Source organism: Equus przewalskii, chromosome 11 (assembly GCF_037783145.1).
Source record: "Equus przewalskii isolate Varuska chromosome 11, EquPr2, whole genome shotgun sequence".
Taxonomy (NCBI): domain Eukaryota; kingdom Metazoa; phylum Chordata; class Mammalia; order Perissodactyla; family Equidae; genus Equus; species Equus przewalskii.
The window spans coordinates 29,229,235-29,246,066 of record NC_091841.1 but is presented as its reverse complement, the minus strand read 5'-3'; the positions used below and the strand labels follow the sequence as shown (position 1 = coordinate 29,246,066).

The 16,832-nt window shown below is 51.5% G+C and overlaps 1 protein-coding gene across 4 annotated transcripts in view; it reads left to right on the top strand.

The window, feature by feature from the left end:
* CPT1A (carnitine palmitoyltransferase 1A) overlaps nt 1–16,832 on the top strand; it is a 63,373-nt gene that overhangs the window by 13,179 nt on the left and 33,362 nt on the right. For all 4 annotated transcript variants that reach the window (XM_070565730.1, XM_070565729.1, XM_070565732.1 and 1 more), the window contains 5 exons: nt 3,097–3,250; nt 5,482–5,621; nt 11,526–11,697; nt 14,512–14,613; nt 15,888–16,025. In XM_070565730.1, the coding sequence (XP_070421831.1) occupies nt 3,110–3,250; nt 5,482–5,621; nt 11,526–11,697; nt 14,512–14,613; nt 15,888–16,025 (693 nt within the window). In that variant the 5' untranslated portion in view covers nt 3,097–3,109. The remainder of the gene's footprint in view (nt 1–3,096; nt 3,251–5,481; nt 5,622–11,525; nt 11,698–14,511; nt 14,614–15,887; nt 16,026–16,832) is intronic.

The window sequence follows — 16,832 nt, the reverse complement described above, 5'->3', positions numbered from 1 at the left end:
TATAAATATTTTTAAGCACGAGGCTCTGGCTGCCAGGATCGTGGTGGAATTTTCGCTCGTTAGAGTTGCACAGGGAGCCGTTCGAGCTCGTGTCCTGTTCGCAAGGCCTCGCGTATGGCTGGAAGAGCGAGAGGCTGGCTGAGGACCGCTGTGGTGGCTGCTGCGAAACTAGAAAACCAAATTGTCCATTTTGGGGGCGTTCAGGACTCTTTCATTTGGTTCTTAGTCTGAATCAATCAAAACAAATAAATCCTTAGTTAAGTTCAGAGAGTTCTGACAAGGCTGTTTACTCTTGGAAAGTGACCGTAAGTCGCTTAGACTATAAATCTCAGTCTGCCTGCCTCTGTCTGGCAGAAGTCAGGTTCCTAAGCAAACAAACCTTTGGAGAAAATTGGCTGCAAACACTATATTGCTGTTTAATCTATGGCCATTAATAATCCCTTCACGTTCTGCATAAAGCCCTTGACAGATCTTGTAAATCATTGAGAGGGTAGCCGGTCTCATCATTTCATCTGCCAAGATGCGTGCCGTGCACAGCTCTGCCTCCTGTTTACTCCGAAGCCTTTGCTGGGTGAAAGGATTAAGAATTAACCTGGGGGAACCGGCCTGGTGGCGCAGTGGTTAAGTTAGCACATTCCACTTCAGTGGCCTGGGGTTCACCGGTTCGGATCCCGGGTGCGGTCATGGCACCGCTTGGCAAGCCATGCCGTGGCAGGCATCCCACACATAAAATAGAGGAAGATGGGCACGGATGTTAGCTCAGGGCCAGTCTTCCTCAGCAAAAAGAGGAGGATTGGTGGCAGATGTTAGCTCAGGGCTTATCTCCCCTCCCCCCAAAAAAATTAACCTGGAGGCCCCGGGAGGATCTCAGAACCTCGATAACTGGCTTCAGAGCTGTTTGCGTGGCTACCCTCGCCAGCGTTCTCAGTTTACCTGTAGCAAGCTTCGAGATCTTTCTGCTTTCAAAAATGGGATGTTTCTTCAGAGCTGGTGGGACCGTGGTGGCTTGCCCCATGCCCTCTGAGTGATGTGTGCCATTCTTGAATGCTTTGCGGGCTGCACTCAACTCAGGTTTTCTTTTTTTTTTTTGCTCACTTGCTCTTTTCTGTCAAAATCATCAGAGCAGAACTGTCAGGTTCTGTGTGCTGACAGTTCCCAGGTGTGCCCACCGCTTCCTTTCCCTCTGTCCCCGCATCCTCACCTGCGACGTCCAGCGTGGCGGGTCCACGTGTGAACTCGGCCCTCCCAGCCCCTATCCTGTCGTCCACACGCTGAGCGACTGGCTCAAGCCGGAAGCCGCCACAGGGCGCCTCAGAGACCCGTTCTGGAGTGGGTCATCCTCCTGCCCCTACTGTCACCACTCTGGGTCGCTCTCCTAGAAGACTGCCTCAGCTTCCTACCGGGCTTGCTTCCCAGCCCCTCCCATGCTCCATCCCGCAGCCAGAGTGGTCCTCTTTAGAACAGTAACAGGAACCGACACCCCCGCCTTGAAGCCCTGCATGCTTCTCCATCCCCTTAGCATAAACCCAGCTGCCTCGCATGGCCGCCCCTGGGCCTTCCTTTAAAGTTAGCCGTCTGCCCTTGACCCCAGCCACCCTGCCCTTGACCCCAACCACCCTGTCCTTGACCCGAGCCACCCTGCCTGTCACTGTAGCCACTAGCCCTGACTCCTGCCACCCTGCCCTTGACTTCTACCTCCAGTTCTTTCACAGGTCTACCTCTGGGCTTAAAGGCTTGCCCTCTGGCTGATCCTTCTGGGCTGTTTCTGCCTCCCTGTCTGAGCGGTGGGAAGGCAGGGGGACCTTTTCTGCCGACATCGATCCTCCCCACAACAGGCACCTAGGATGCAGTCAGCAGACACTGGTTGAACAAACAGATGAATGAGAGTTGGGTGCCTTTCGCCGGCCTGCTCATGGAATCGTGTGTTCTGATGAGCTGAAGACGGAGCGAGTCTGACTTTTGTATCTGGGCCTCTTTGTTCCCCGTTGACTTTGATGGGTCCTACGTCTGCACCCAGTAGGCTTATTAATGAGTCAAAACAGGAAAAAGAGCAAGTGATGAGAAAACACACGCATGCAATGTGGGGTTTTTATTATGGTTCTTGATAGCTTTGCCCCCTCTTTTAGCTTCTGGTTTATCCACGTGGGGCTCTGGGGGCAGGCAGTTTAGGAAGAGATGGTCCATCACCCACCTCCAGAAGGTGGCAGAGGGGCCAGCTCCGGGGGAGCGAGGCCGAGAGGGAAGAGGTGGCACTTTCTAGGGGTGGTGTGTCAGGGGTCCGCCGAGGAAGAAGACAGGAGCAAGGATGAGGGAGACTCGGGATACACCGCAGCCTTGCGAAGCAGTTGAAATGAAATGAACGTTCTTTTGCTCGGCGGTGGTGGGGGGGATGGCCTGGGGGGCTGGCGGGTCCATGCGCCTCTGATGGTCACCCCCTCGGGTTGTTGATGCCACTTTGATTTCAGGCCCCGCCTCTGAGCAGGAAGGCCCGGGTCCTTGCTCTAAACGCCCACTTGTGGGATTCTGCGCGTCTGATTTTCGTGGGGTCGTCTTTGGTACCCGAGATGGTTTCCCAGGACAGCAGCCACCCTTGCGCCAGAGGCCGAGGCGTTGGTCCTGTGTTCCCATCTGAAGATTAGGGGTTTAGGGCTGTGGTGGACTCATTTCTGGAGCCTCGGGATTTCTTCTGTGCTGGCCTCCAGGAAGCTGGTGGGCGAAATTAGACCTGCCTCTGCATTGCCTGTTGCTAAACAGACGCCAGCTTCCCATGTCAGCTGGAGAGACGGCCAGGGGCCAAGCGGGAGGGATTTCCACGAGCCTGGGGACTGGAGGACACGGGCCAGGGCTGACGGGTTTCACTCCCGGACTCCGCTCCCAGGGCCCCTAAGCAGAGGCAGCGATTGTCCCTATAGTGCTGGACGGGTAGGGGAGGGGGCGCCGTGGGTCGTCACAGAATTTGCTCTTAGTGAAAACTATTACGTCTGTTAAATGGGGAGGACGAACTGAAATTCAGAATGAATTACGCCTGCGTCCGAGGGGTTTTCTCATAGCCTGTAAAATGCTACACTGTGTCACCTTCTCCCTACTTCTTCCCAGGAGATCCCTAAAGATGGCAGAGGCTCACCAAGCCGTCGCCTTCCAGTTCACGGTCACCCCGGACGGGATCGACCTGCGGCTGAGCCACGAGGCCCTGAAGCAGATCTATCTGTCCGGACTTCATTCCTGGAAGAAGAAGTTCATCCGATTCAAGGTTTGCAGCGACTCGCTTAAATCCGTCCGGTATTCGCTTGACCGTCCGAGCCTCGTTGTCGAGGTGCAGTGGGAGGACAAGCATTTCAGTGTCCTTGGCACTTAATTTGTGTTTCCGAGGTGCTCTAAGGCTGACGGCCTCTCACGTACACTGGGTTGCTGAGTTCTTGAAGAAACTCTGTAAGGCAGGTAGGAGGAGTCCGTACCTGCAGGACAGGTGAGTAATCTAGGCCCACAGAAGGCAGGTCACCTGCTCGGGAGAAGCCGAGGAAAGACTAGAATTCCCATCTCCTGCTCCGCGTCCAGAACCCTTTACCCATTGTAGGAAGAGGATTGTTTTCCAGCCGTGTGAAACCGCAGCGAGTCTAACAGGCATCTCGCTGATAAAATCATCAAACATCACAAAAATCGGCACGTCCATTCAGACACACTTAACTTTGCATGTTCTCAATTCGGTTCACCTGAACGAGCGGGAAGGCAGTCACTGTTTTTAAGCACCTGCCTTGTTTTTAATTTATTTTAAAAATCACAGAAGGAGTAAATGAATGCCTGTTTAAAAACGTTCGAACAGGATGAAAGTACCTCCGGTCAAAGGTGCTCCCTCCCCGTTCCCCGGGGTGACCCAGACCACCTTGTCCGTTTCTTCTCGTTTTCCTTTTCCGAGGGTGGCGCAGGTGAGGGCTGTTGAGAAAGGCCCGGGAGCTGGAGCGGGTGACAGCGGGGACAATGGGAAGGTGGGCGGGCCCCTGGCAGCCGGCCTGGCTGGACAGGTGTCGCTGGGCTCTGCCAGTGGGCTCTGGGTCACATCCTGTGTCGCTTGTCCCTGCACCGGCTGGCGTGGTCCACCCAAAGCGGAGGAGGGCACCACCCACAGGGGAAGGAAAGTTCGCCCGCCTGGCCTTGCTGGGAGCGCCTCCTTTTTACCTTCAAATCAGGAAAATAGAAACTTGGGCGCAGAGGTGTGGCCGTCTTTTCAACCCAGTGGAAATGCTGTTCTCTGATTTTAAAGACCTTTTAGTACAATCGAGGCAGCAAGACTAACAGACACGAAAACGTACAGTGAACAGGATGTGGCCGTGCCAACCAATGGCTCAGGAGAGGACCATCTCGTGCTCGGAGGGAGGGGGGGCCGGCAGGGCTGTCAGCGCTGCTGCTGATGCGGGGAGGGGCGCGGGGACGTGGTGAGCCGGGACATTTCCTCTAGAACCTTCCTCCCTCCATTTTCATTTCAATCAATCTCTTATTAAGATGGTTTTAGGGGCCGGCCCGGTGGCCCAGTGGGTTAAGTGCCCCTGTTCTGCTTCGGTGGCCTGGGGTTCACCGGTTCGCATCCCGGGTACGGACATGGCACGGCTTGGCAAGCCATGCTGTGGCAGGCATCCCACAGCTAAAGTAGAGGAAGATGGGCATGGATGTTAGCTCAGGGCCAGTCTTCCTCAGCAAAAAGAGGAGGATTGGCGGCAGATGTTAGCTCAGGGCTAATCTTCCTCAAAAAAAAAAAAAGATGGCTTTAGTAAGAATTTTTCTTTAATTGGAAATTTCGAAATATACACAAAAGTAAAAGAGAATCCGGTGCTGTCCCACTTGCCTCCTGGTTTCCACAGCCATCAGTGTTTTGCGTTTGTTTTCATATCTCTTCCTCCTCGGCTCCTGCTACTTTTTTTTTTTTTTTTTTAAGGGTGCGTGGAGGGTTTTGGCTGAAGTATCTTACAGCAGATTCTCGACATGGAGTGAGGTCTCCTGTTAATCCTTTGGGGTTCAGCAGCATCGTGATTCTAGAGTGGCAAGAGGCATGGCTTTGGAGCTGGGGTCTGGGGCATCCTAGGCGTAGCAGGTTGTGGGGGAGGACGGCACGGTTGGCTCAGTGACGTCCTTAACCTGTAGGTTTCCTTAGCCCGAGGGTGTGGTGAGGCAGTCTAGGTGGAGCTCCGGAATCTGTAAAACTGGTGCGTTGGGTGATTCTAATGTCCTGGGGTCACTCTCAGGGAAACTGTTTTAGGAGGGTTTTGGCTCTAGGAGAGGAAGGGAAGGAACTGGACACACAAGGTGGAGCAGTTTCGAGGTGGAGGCTCTGGGAGAGATTTCCAGTAGTGACCGCAGGGTCAGGTGGCTTAGCCACCCACGTGCTGGAAACATCTCCCACCCACTGCCTGACATCTCACTGGTCCCCATCGCCAGGGGCCGTGGGGTTTTGTGGGAGGGACCTTGCTCACGACGCCTGTCTGTTTTTAGAATGGCGTCATCACTGGCGTGTACCCGGCGAGTCCTTCCAGTTGGCTCATCGTGGTGGTGGGTGTGATGTCAACCATGTACGCCAAGATCGACCCCTCCTTGGGCATCATCGCAAAGATCAATCGGACCCTTGACACGACGTAAGTAACCCTTTCAAATCTCAAGTGTTCTAGGAAGTTATTGATTTTTTGTGGTTGCTGATATTTTTATGTCTTTTCCAATATAGCGACCATTACTGGTCTGGATTCTGTCTGAAGCTTTGCTCTTGTTACCATGTCAGGTCCTGGGCTGGTGTTAAGGTCCCCCTGGAAAGTTTGTGGTCCCTTGTGGCCCTTTCTCTGAAGACCAGGGGTGAGAAGAGGCACGTTGGTCCAGGGCTACCCGCTGGACCGTGTCGGGGCCCGAGGCGGTGGCCAGGCAGGGTGCGCTTAGCCTGGCAGGTGGCGTCCTCTAAAGGAATTTTGGCTCCAGGAGCTGGTTGTGGACACAGTCACTTCCTTGCACTGGAGTCCCTCTGGGCTTCTGTGGCCCTGAGAGCTGACTGCTGTGGGGCGCTCTGGGGAGACCTCAGCCCTTGGTTCCCCGTTGGAGTGGCTTAGAACCCCGGGGTGAACCCCAATACCCTCTCCTGGGAGTTTTAGATTTTTTTCTAGGAGCTTGAAAGGCAGCTTTCTTCCTACCGTGAGATTTGGCCCCGAGGAGCCTTTGGGTTGATACTTTTCTCTAAAGGTATGAATACCGAAAGGTTGGACGTGCCCTAGAGGACATTGATGGGACCCCTCTTATGTCCATGCTTCCCTCCAGGCCCAGGGGTGGCCCTGACCCCCACGCAGAATCTCCTGCGGGTGGGACCCTGCGCCGTGGTGACCTCTCTCACTGAGGTCTCTGTTGTGAAGGGGAGACATTCAGAAATGCAGATGCTTGCCCAGGGTCACAGAGAGAGGAGGTGGGAGGCTGGAGTTCAAACCCCACTCTGCACACCTCTGACATGTGTGCTTCCTGCCAAGTGCCCTGAGCCCCCCTCAGGGCACCTTCCTGCCAGACAGACAAGCATCGCTGCCTTAGCCACAGATGGCCAGACGGTGGGACCTGGGCCGGCTCTGCTACCCTGTTCATGCCCGTGGCCCTTGCTTTGGAGTACACATTTTTATTTTTTGCTAAGAAAGCTCCCAGTTCCTCTGATGCCCCCGTGGCTGCCCGGTGCCAGACCTTCCATCCTATTTCCATGTTGCTTGTTTACATTGGTGATCAATTTAGGTCTCTTACTGGAGAAATAGTGGCGCCCAAGTCCTCGTCCCATAATGGGGCTTTGTTTCTTGGGGCAGGCGTTGCGTGTGGAAGGTGGGGGCCCTTGGGGGACGAGATGGCAGCCCAGGTGTGTCCCCACGTTTCCCGGGCTGTATCTGTGGTGCTGGGGTCTGGCCTAAGCAACACCAGGGAACGTTTGGGCCTTTCCAAGAGCTAGCAGCTGCTGGTCGTTGGATTCAATATAGTTCCTTCAGAAAGGAGCAGGAGGAAGGGGCCGGCCCGGTGGCACAGCAGTTGTGTGCATGTTCCGCTTTGGCGGCCTGGGGTTCGCCAGTTCAGATCCCGGGTGCGGACACGGCACCACTTGGCAAACTACGCTGTGGGAGGCGTCCCACATATAAAGTAGAGGAAGATGGGCACGGATGTTAGCTCAGGGCCAGTCTTCCTCAGCAAAAAGAGGAGGATTGGCAGCAGATGTTCGCTGAGTGCTAATCTTCCTCAAAAAAAAAAAAAAACAAAAAGAAAAAGAAAGGAATAGGAGGATAAACTGGCAGAGTGTGACATGAATGAGAACTTACGGCTCGCGACTGAGTTTGATTCTGATGACCCTAAAGAAATGATTGAGCAGTTTTAACTTAAAGGTGTGGATTTTTTGATGTGGCTTTGAGCGGGAGTCCCTGCCTTGTGAACACTTCAGGAAGCCCCCGGGACACACGGGACACAGCCTCCAGCTGCCTCTCGAAGGCTGGGTGATGCCTTTGTCAGTGTCTGCAAGGACAGGAGACAAGTGTCCTATCGAGTTGGTGGAAGCCTGCCTGCACGGGAGGCCTGCCAGGTTCCTTGGCCAGGGAGGCTGGGGCAGGGTCCCTGTCACTCTTGTCACTCCTGCCAGAGCCTCTCTCCTCTGGTCCATTGGTTCCCGAGGAACCCCAGGCCTACCCCCTGCGCAGACAGCTCACCTCTGCACGCCCTGTCGTGCTGTTCCTGCGTGCTTTTCAGACGGTTGTGGGTTTAACACTGGTTTTTAATTGGCTCTCCAGTGTGGGCCGTCTCCTAACGCTGGATTATATTTAGAAGTCCTGGCTATTTAAAGCCCTTTATAATCTGGGTCTTTATAAGATTTGTTTCTTTGTCCCTCTAAACCAATTGTGGTAACTGGGCCATCCCCGGCCCAAATTTAGAAAAACCAGGTTAATTAAGCACCAGTGTTTCCAGGCTCAGGGGCCGTTCTGGAACTGTCTTCCTGGAGAGGATCCCCGACATCTCTCGGCCGCTGCTTTCACAAGGGCAGGTGTCCGGGGCCGTGTGGGGTTCGCTGTGTCTTTTTCCCTCCCCTGCAGCCTCGGAGGAAGCTGTTCGTTAATAGAAAGCTTCCTGCTAGCGCCTGTTATGGAAGTGCCTGTGTGTCTAGATATAAAAAGTCCTGGGCGTGTCATTTATCTGTGGACATTAAGATGCTGTTTGGTTTTTGTGAATCGAGTAAATGTGTGTGTCTTTTCCTTTAGTGATGCAGTGCTTAGAAATCTCAAGTGTAGACCATCTGAAAGGTAGGTTCTTAGATTCCTGAACCCAAGCTTGCCTGTAGATGACACCCTCAGAAAAGACCGCATAGGTTTAAAGTAGAGACGACAGGGAAACTGGACCGCAAGATTTGACACGCTATAGAAGGATAGGAGTTTTGAAGCAAGAGTATTTTAGCTTGAAGATATTTGTTTCTATGTTACTTAAGTTTTTTGTTTTCTTTTTAAAGATTGGCACCTGAGCTAACATCTGTTACCAATGTTTTTTTCCCCCTTCTTCTCCCCAATGCCCCTCAGTACATAGTTGTATATTTTTAGTTGTGGCTCCTTCTAGTTGTGGCATGTGGGATGCCGCCTCAGCGTGGCTTGATGAGCGGTGCCATGTCTGCGCCCAGGATCTGAACCTGCGAAACCCTGGGCTGCTGAAGCAGAGCGTGTGAACTTAACCACTCGGCCACGGGGCCGGCCCCAACTTAAGTTTTATAAGGTGTTAAATTGGTGGTTTCCAAATACTGGCGATACCTTTAGGGTTGTATTAGGGCTATATTGGTTGTTTTAGGTTATATTAGGGCTATATTGGTTGTTTTAATAATATGAAGCACACACAAAAATTGTTTTTTAGTTTTTTTGAGGAAGATTAGCCCTGAGCTAACATCTGCTGCCAATCCTCCTCTTTTTTTTTTTTTTTTTTTGGCTGAGGTAGATTGGCCCTGAACTAACATCCATGCCCATCCACCTCCATTTTATATGTGGGATGCCTGCCACATCCTGGCTTGATCAGCGGTGTGAAGGTCCATGCCAGGATCTGAACCAGTGAACCCTGGGCTGCTGAAGCAGAACATTCTAGATTACCTGCTGTGCCACTGGGCCTACTCCTTTTTTTACTTTTTTAAATGAGATATGATTGACATATAACATTTTATTGGCTTTAGATATGCAATATAATGATTTGATACATGTGTGTATTACAGAATGATTTCCACAAGTTTAATTAAAATCTGTCAACACATCGGGGCCGGCCCTGTGGCCAAGTGATTGAGTTTGTGCACTCCACTTCGGCGGCCCAGGGTTTCACCGGTTTGGATCCTGGGCGTGGATGTGGCACGGCTCATCAAGTCATGCTGAGGCAGCATCCCGCGTGCCACAACCAGAAGAACCTACAACTAAAGTACATGACTATGTACTGGGGAGTTTTGGGGAGAAAAAGGAAACATAAAATCTTTAAAAAAAAAAATCTATCAACACATATACTTACAAATTTTTTCTTCTCGTGATGAGAACTTTTAAGATCTACTCTCTTAGCAGTTTTCAAAAATATACAATACAGGGGCTGGCCCCATGGCATAGTGGTTAAGTCCAGCACGCTCCACTTCAGTGGCCCAGGTTTGTAGGTTTGGATCCTGGGCTCAGACCTACACCACTTGTCAAGCCATGCTGTGGCAGTGACCCACATACAAAACAGCAGAGGAAGATCGGCACAGATGTTAGCTCAGGGCTAATCTTCCTCAAGAAAAAAAAAATGGAGGAAGATGGGCAAGAGATGTTAGCTCAGAGCAAATCTTCCTCACCAAAAAAAAAAAAATTTCATATACATATATATATACACATATATGCAGTTAAGTATAGTTACCATTACATCCTTAGGACTTATTTATCTTTTTTAAGGACTTATTTATCTTATAACTGCAAGTTTGTACTTTTTGACCAACATCCCCCATTTCACCCATCCCCCTCCCCCCTAGCCTCTGGCAACACCCAGTCTGTTCTCTATGTCTATGAATTCAGGTTTTTTTTTTTTTTAGATTTCACATATAAGTGTGATAATGCAGTATTTGCCTTTCTTTCTCTCACTTAGTTCACTTGGTATAATGCCCTCGGGGTCCATCCGTGTTTTGCAGATGGCAGGATTTCCTTCTTTTTTGTGGCTGAATAATATTCCATTGTATATACATGCCACATCTTCTTTATCCACTCATTGTCGATGGGCACTTAGGTTGTTTCCATGTCCTGGCTGTTGTGAATGACGCTGCAGTGAACATGGGGACGCAGATGTCTTTCTGAGACAGTGATTTCATTTCCTTCAGATGAACGCCCAGCAGTGAAATTGCTGGATCATATGGTAGTTCTATTCTTAATTTTTTGAGGAACCTCCATCCCGTTTCCCGTAGTGGCTGCCCCAATTTACATTGCCACCAACAGTGCACAAGCGTTCCCTTTTCTCCACATCCTCACTGACATTTGTTATTTAAATTGTTTTATTTTTAAATATTTGATGGTTTCGAGAACATCTAAAACCACAAAGACGTATGAAGAACTACATTTCCTCATTTTTCAAGTCCTATCTTTACCATAAAATATATTACTTTCCTTAGCAAATGAAAACATTTTCTCTGTCTAAGTTTATTATTTAAATGGTCATTTTAGGGGCCGGCCCCGTGGCTGAGTGGTTAAGTTCATGCCCTCCACTTCGGCGGCCCAGGGTTTCGCTGGTTCGGATCCTGGGCACAGGCATGGCACCGCTCATCAGGCCACGCTGAGACGGCGTCCCACATAGCACAGCCAGAAGGACCCACGGCTAGAATATACAATTATGTAGTGGGGGGCTTTGGGGAGAATAAGAAAAAAAGAAGAAGATTGGCAACAGATGTTAGCTCAGGTGCCAATCTTTAAAAAAATAAATAAGTAAAAATAAATGCTCATTTTACACGATCAGTTTCTTCCTTTATTTGTGATAAATATTCCTGCCTAGAGCTCTTTTCGATATAAATAGTTGAGGTCATGGTTTTGCCAAGGGATCCAAGTTTCTTATGAGTAATAGTGAAATCCACAGGTATGTTTGAAAATAAAAACCCACAAGGAGCAGGAAGGGAATAGCACAGACTGGCTGCGAGCGGCCAGCCAAGCAGATGCCAGCAGGTCGATCTGAGGCTTGTTATCCTCGGGGCCGGGCCACAGCCTCACAGAGTCCCCTCTGTTGTGGTCGTCCCTAGACCCTCGAGGCACTGGTGCGTTTTTCCTGATCACACAAGTCAGCCTTGGCTTGTTTCGAGTACCACCGACACAGGAGGGGCTGGTTCTTCTGGAGGCAAGAAGAAAAGTGCCGGAGTCTTTTGAGAGTTGGACTAATATGAATGTCCTCGCTTTGATTAGACCCAACTCTGATCGGGGCCTGCGGTCCCCTTTGTGTCCACGGCAGGCCGATGCGGTGTCTCCCGGAGCCGCGGCCCACGTCTTTTTCGCACGCTAACGTACCCGCGTTTTGTCCTGTCTCGGTAGTGGCTACATGTCCAGCCAGACGAAGAACATCGTCAGCGGCGTCCTCTTCGGCACAGGCCTGTGGGTGGCCCTCATCATCACCATGCGCTACTCCCTGAAGGTGCTGCTGTCCTACCACGGCTGGATGTTTGCGGAGCACGGCAAGATGAGTCGCGCCACCAGAATCTGGATGGTAATTGATCTCCCCTCTCTGTGGGGAGCTGCTGTGGGGTTTCTTAACCGCTTTATCGAGATGGGCTTGACATACAAAAAGTCGTACCTATTTCACGTGTACGCCTGATGTGTTTGGGGGTCAGTCGACAGCTGTGAAGCTGTCACCACCGTCGCTGCCACAAACGTGTGCATCTCCTCCCAGAGTTTCCTCGTGCCCCACTGTTTTTTTTCCTTTTGTGGTAAGAGCGCTAAACATGAGATCTCCCCTCTTAGCAAATTTTGTGTGTGTGTGTGAGGAAGATTGGCCCTGAGCTAACGTCCGTACCCATCTTCCTCTATTTTTGTATGTAGGGTGCCACCACAGCATGGCTTGATGAGCAGTGCATAGGTCGATAGCTGGGATCCAAACCTGTGAACCCCTGGCTGCTGAAGCTGAGCGTGTGCACTTAACCGCTATGCGACTGGGCTGGCCCCCTCTTAGCAGACTTTTTTCTTTTTAATTTAAATTTAATTTTAATTTTTTTTTTAAAGATTTTATTTTTCCTTTTTCTCCTCAAAGCCTCCCAGTACATAGTTGTGCATTTTTAGTTGTGGGTCCTTCCAGTTGTGGCATATGGGACACTGTCTCAGCGTGCCTTGACGAGCTGTACCATGTCTGCACCCAGGATTCGAACCAGCGAAACCCTGGGCCACTGAAGTGGAGCGCGTGAACTTAACCACTTGGCCACAGGGCCAGCCCCTGATTTTAATTTTTTATTTTTTTTAAATATTGACATCAGAGCTAACATCTGTTGCCGATCTTTTTTTTCTCTTCTTCTTCTCCCCAAAGCCCCCCAGTACGTAGTTGTATATTCTAGTTGTAGGTCCTTCTAGTTGTGGCATGTGGGACGCCACCTCAGTGTGGCCTGATGAGCGGTGCCAGGTCCACGCCCAAGATCCGAACCAGCGAAACCCTGGGCCGCCGAAGTGGAGCGCATGAACTTAACCACTTGGCCACGGGGCCGGCCCCTGCATATTTTTAAGTATATGATACTGTATTGTTAGTCCCAGGCCCTGTGTGGTACAGTGGATCCCTGGAACTTATTTATTTCGTGTCACTGAAATTTTGTACGTTTTAACCAATGCATCTCCATTTCTCCTGCCTCCTGGCACCCATCATTCTACTCACTGTGTCCGAGATTCTCTGACTCCTTTAGGTTCCACAGATCAGCACGGTCAGGCAGTGTTTGTCCTGGGCCTGGCTCATCTCACTTAGCCTAGTGTCTCGTGTGGACGGCTTTTACGTTTTTTTTTTTGAGGAAGATTAGCCCTGAGCTAACATCTGCTGCCAGTGCTCCTCTTTTTGCTGAGGAAGACTGGCCCTGAGCTAACACCCGTGCCCATCTTCCTCTATTTTATATGTGGGACGCCTGCCACAGCATGGCTTGACAAGCGGTGCCGTGTCCGCATCCGGGAGCCGAACCGGCGAACCCCAGGCCGCTGAGAAGCGGAATGTACACACTTAACCGCTGCGCCACCGGGCCAACCCCGAGGGCTTTTACTTTTGAAAGTGGTGTCCTCCTGGGACCTTTCCTCGGGACACTTGGTTGGTGACTTGGGTGTTGACCTCTAAGTGCTGGAGAGGTCTGATTCACCATGACTCATAAGTTTAGGTCAAAGGGTGTTTTTCTTTAATGATGTTTGTGAGTTCTGAACATTTCAACTAATGTCTGCTAGGTTTGTCATCCAGATCATCCACTGAATAAAAATCCCGTCCGTCCACTTTTTGGAGCTTTTCCGTCCGGCTTGTAGTTGGGCGTTAAGAGGTTTCCCTAGCTGACCAGTCTGACCCCGACTCCCTGACTCGGCCTTAGCTTCCGGCATGTTCCAGTAGCTCGCCTCGGCCCTTTGCCCGAGTGTCACATATTTGCCATGTGCATGGATGCTTGTCCCGATTTCACCGAAGGACGGCTCCGTCCGTGGGCTGGACGCCGCCTCTGGGGCCTTGCCCCTGAGTGAAGCCTGGGAGCCACGGTGGTGCCGGCCCCACACTCCTGCACTTCCCTCTTTCCCAAAGTGACTTCCTGCTGGTGCTGGTGTTACCTTTTCTGAGTTCCAGAGAAGCAGAATTTAACGCCCAGAGCGGATCAGAGATGGCTTCCCCTCGCTTCACCAGACGGGTTAAGCGGCGTTCCCCTAGGATGGCATTCATGGCCAATGTCCCTTTGAGTGCCAACGCCCTTCAGCATCAAGAACAACCCCTCCCACACCATGAGCCCTAGAAAATCACTTATGGTCTGGTCAGCATGAGATGACCCGTTACACCAGGGTTAGATCATTCCAGCCTAAATCAAGGGCCGATAGAAGGGAGGTGCGTGCTGTCCACGAGGTTTGACAGTGATGGAGGGGGCCACACTGCTTCCCCTGGGGTGGCTCGAGGTCCAGGTGCCTCCACTCAGCCCCTCCTCACTGTTGCCAGAGCTTCCAGCCAATCCCGAAACCAGGGGCCTCACAGGAGGACGTGGGGGAAACTTGCCCCCATGCAGAAGCCGAAGTCAGACTGCAGAATCGTGGTGCCCGCGGAGCGGCACCTCCTGGATGGGGCGGGACATCTGGAAGCATCTGCCACCCCCAGGCTTTTTTTCAATCATTCGGCCTGGTTGTTTTGGGGGGCATTACCTGCAGATTTACTGAGGCCTGCGAGGGTAGGGGCGCAAAGCGGACTGGAGGAAAAATACACCACGGAAAATCAGGAAACAGTCGACGGCTTGTCTACGCTTGAGAACTGCTGTCGGATCTTTAACGTAGTCTCAGCTTTTAAAACGTACCTTTTTTTTTTTTTTCCTCCCCCAAGTGTATGGTCAAGATCTTTTCTGGCCGAAAACCCATGTTGTACAGCTTCCAGACGTCCCTGCCGCGCCTGCCGGTCCCGGCCGTGAAAGACACCGTGAACAGGGTAGGTGGAGCCGCTCTCTGCAGTGCTGCGTCCTGGGGCTTGAGGTCTAGGACCTGAGGATGGCCGTCCGTGAATTTGCCGTCGTTGGCTATCTTAGCCCTCGGGAGTGCACCTGGTAGGCCTGTTATATGAGATCTTTTTTTCCCCAATGTATCAGCACATCTTAGATGTTTTTTATTTATTTTATTTATTTTTTTTTTGAGGAAGATTAGCCCTGAACTAATATCTGATGCTGATCCTCCTCTTTTTTGCTGAGTAAGACTGGCCCTGAGCTAACATCCGTGCCCATCTTCCTCTACTTTATATGTGGGACGCCTGCCACAGCATGGTGTGACAAGCAGTGTGTAGGTCTGCACCCGGGATCCTAACCCGAGAACCCCTGGCCGCTGAATTGGAGAGTGTGAACTTAACCACTATGCCACGGGGCCCCCCCCCGAATGTTTAAGAGGATCACTCCACAGCCTTTGAGTGCCCCTCAGCTGCTGTCTCTGGGGCCCCGTGGGGCAAGGCGTGGAGCAGAGCGTGGATCCCCTGTAAGACCTGTCGTGACAACAACCACAGCCATCATTCACCCCTCAGAACCGCTCTGCAAGGACGGGAGCCACTCCATTTCTTTTTTTGTATATCGTTAAAATACGCATAACGTAAAATCGACCATTTTCATGTGTACAATTCTGTGCCATTAAGTACGTTCCCAGTGTTGTGCAACCACCACCACCAAGTCCTTCTAGAACTTTGTCGTCACTACCAGCCTGGTGTCCACAGCAGCTGCACCGTTTCGCATTCCTCCCCGTGGTGTGGGAGGGCTCCGATTTCTCCACGTCCGAGGGCCCCGTTTTCAAAACTGTGTAGTAACTGGGGGACCTCTTGGCTTTTGAGTCGGGGCTTAGTTACTTAGTCTCGCTTGGCCTTTTCCAGTTTCTCCCATCTCTGTGCCCTTGCCTGTGAAACAGGCGGTGCAGAGAGGAGGGAGGTGGGAGGCCACGGCTCTTCCCGGGAGATGCCTGGGGCCTGGGTGTCCGCCCGTCTTGTCAGCCCTGAGGTTCACTTTGACGCTTTTGTGCTGGTGCAGGATCTGGGGAGCCTGTGTGCCAGTAAAGCCTGAAAAAGTTTAATTCATGATCATGACGCTAAAACATCATTTCTCGCTTGAGCGAGCTAACTTGCTTGAAGATTGGCGAAACCGGCTTGGGGAGGATTTGAAAATCTCTGCCGTGGGTTTAGATCTGTTCTCAGGCCCACGTGTGCTTTAGCCCGGCTTGTGTTTCTTCCAGTATCTGGAATCGGTGAGGCCTCTGATGAAGGATGAGGACTTCAAGCGGATGACGGCCCTCGCCCAGGATTTTGCTGTCAATCTCGGACCGAGGTTACAGTGGTATTTGAAGCTGAAATCCTGGTGGGCTACGAATTACGTGAGTCTCTACGCACGCTGTTTTTCTTGGTGGGATTTTTTTGTGTGATAATACTACTAAATCATTCCACGAACCAGCTGAGCGTCCCTCTGCCTGGCGGCAAGAGGAGACGTTTGGCGCGTGAAACGAGGCGGGGAGTCTGGTTTTGAGGGACTAGCTGGTGTGGGAGAGAAGGTGTTAAATAGGGGCAGGCGAGACTGATGGATGAGGCTAGAGGTGATTGGTGGGCAGTCAGTGGAGGGAGGGAGCCTGAGAGGCTGGGGGTCACGTGCTGCTCTGGATTAGGGGCTGGTTACACAGGTGTGTTGAATTCTTGAACATTTGCACACATTCCCTCAGACTCTCACGTGCGCACCATTCTGTGTGTGTATACCCTTTAACACAAAGTAGGAAAAAAAGTGGTCCCTCGCTCCAGAAGGATGTGACCGAGCCAGAAGCTTGTGGGTGTGGTTGTGACCGCTGGCCATCTCGGGATACTGGGACGTGGCCCTGGGGTGGGGGCGGGGGCGGTGAAGACAATGCACCTGGGCCCGTGTTAGTGCGGTGGCTCTGAAAGGGAACCGAACAGGATTGAGACCGCGGCTGCTGTGGGGAGCCCCGGGATGCGGGAAGACGAGAAAGAGTCTGCAGCGCCATTTTAGATAGCGTTGACTGTTATGAAATGTTAGCAAACATTGATCACCTATTTTCCACTTGGTCTTTTCTTTTTAACTGTGTGTAAAATAAAGGTGATCTACCTTCTAGCTATGTCATAACCTAGAGAAAAAAAAACCACTTTTGATTTCTCGCTTTGTTGCGGTCCACTTA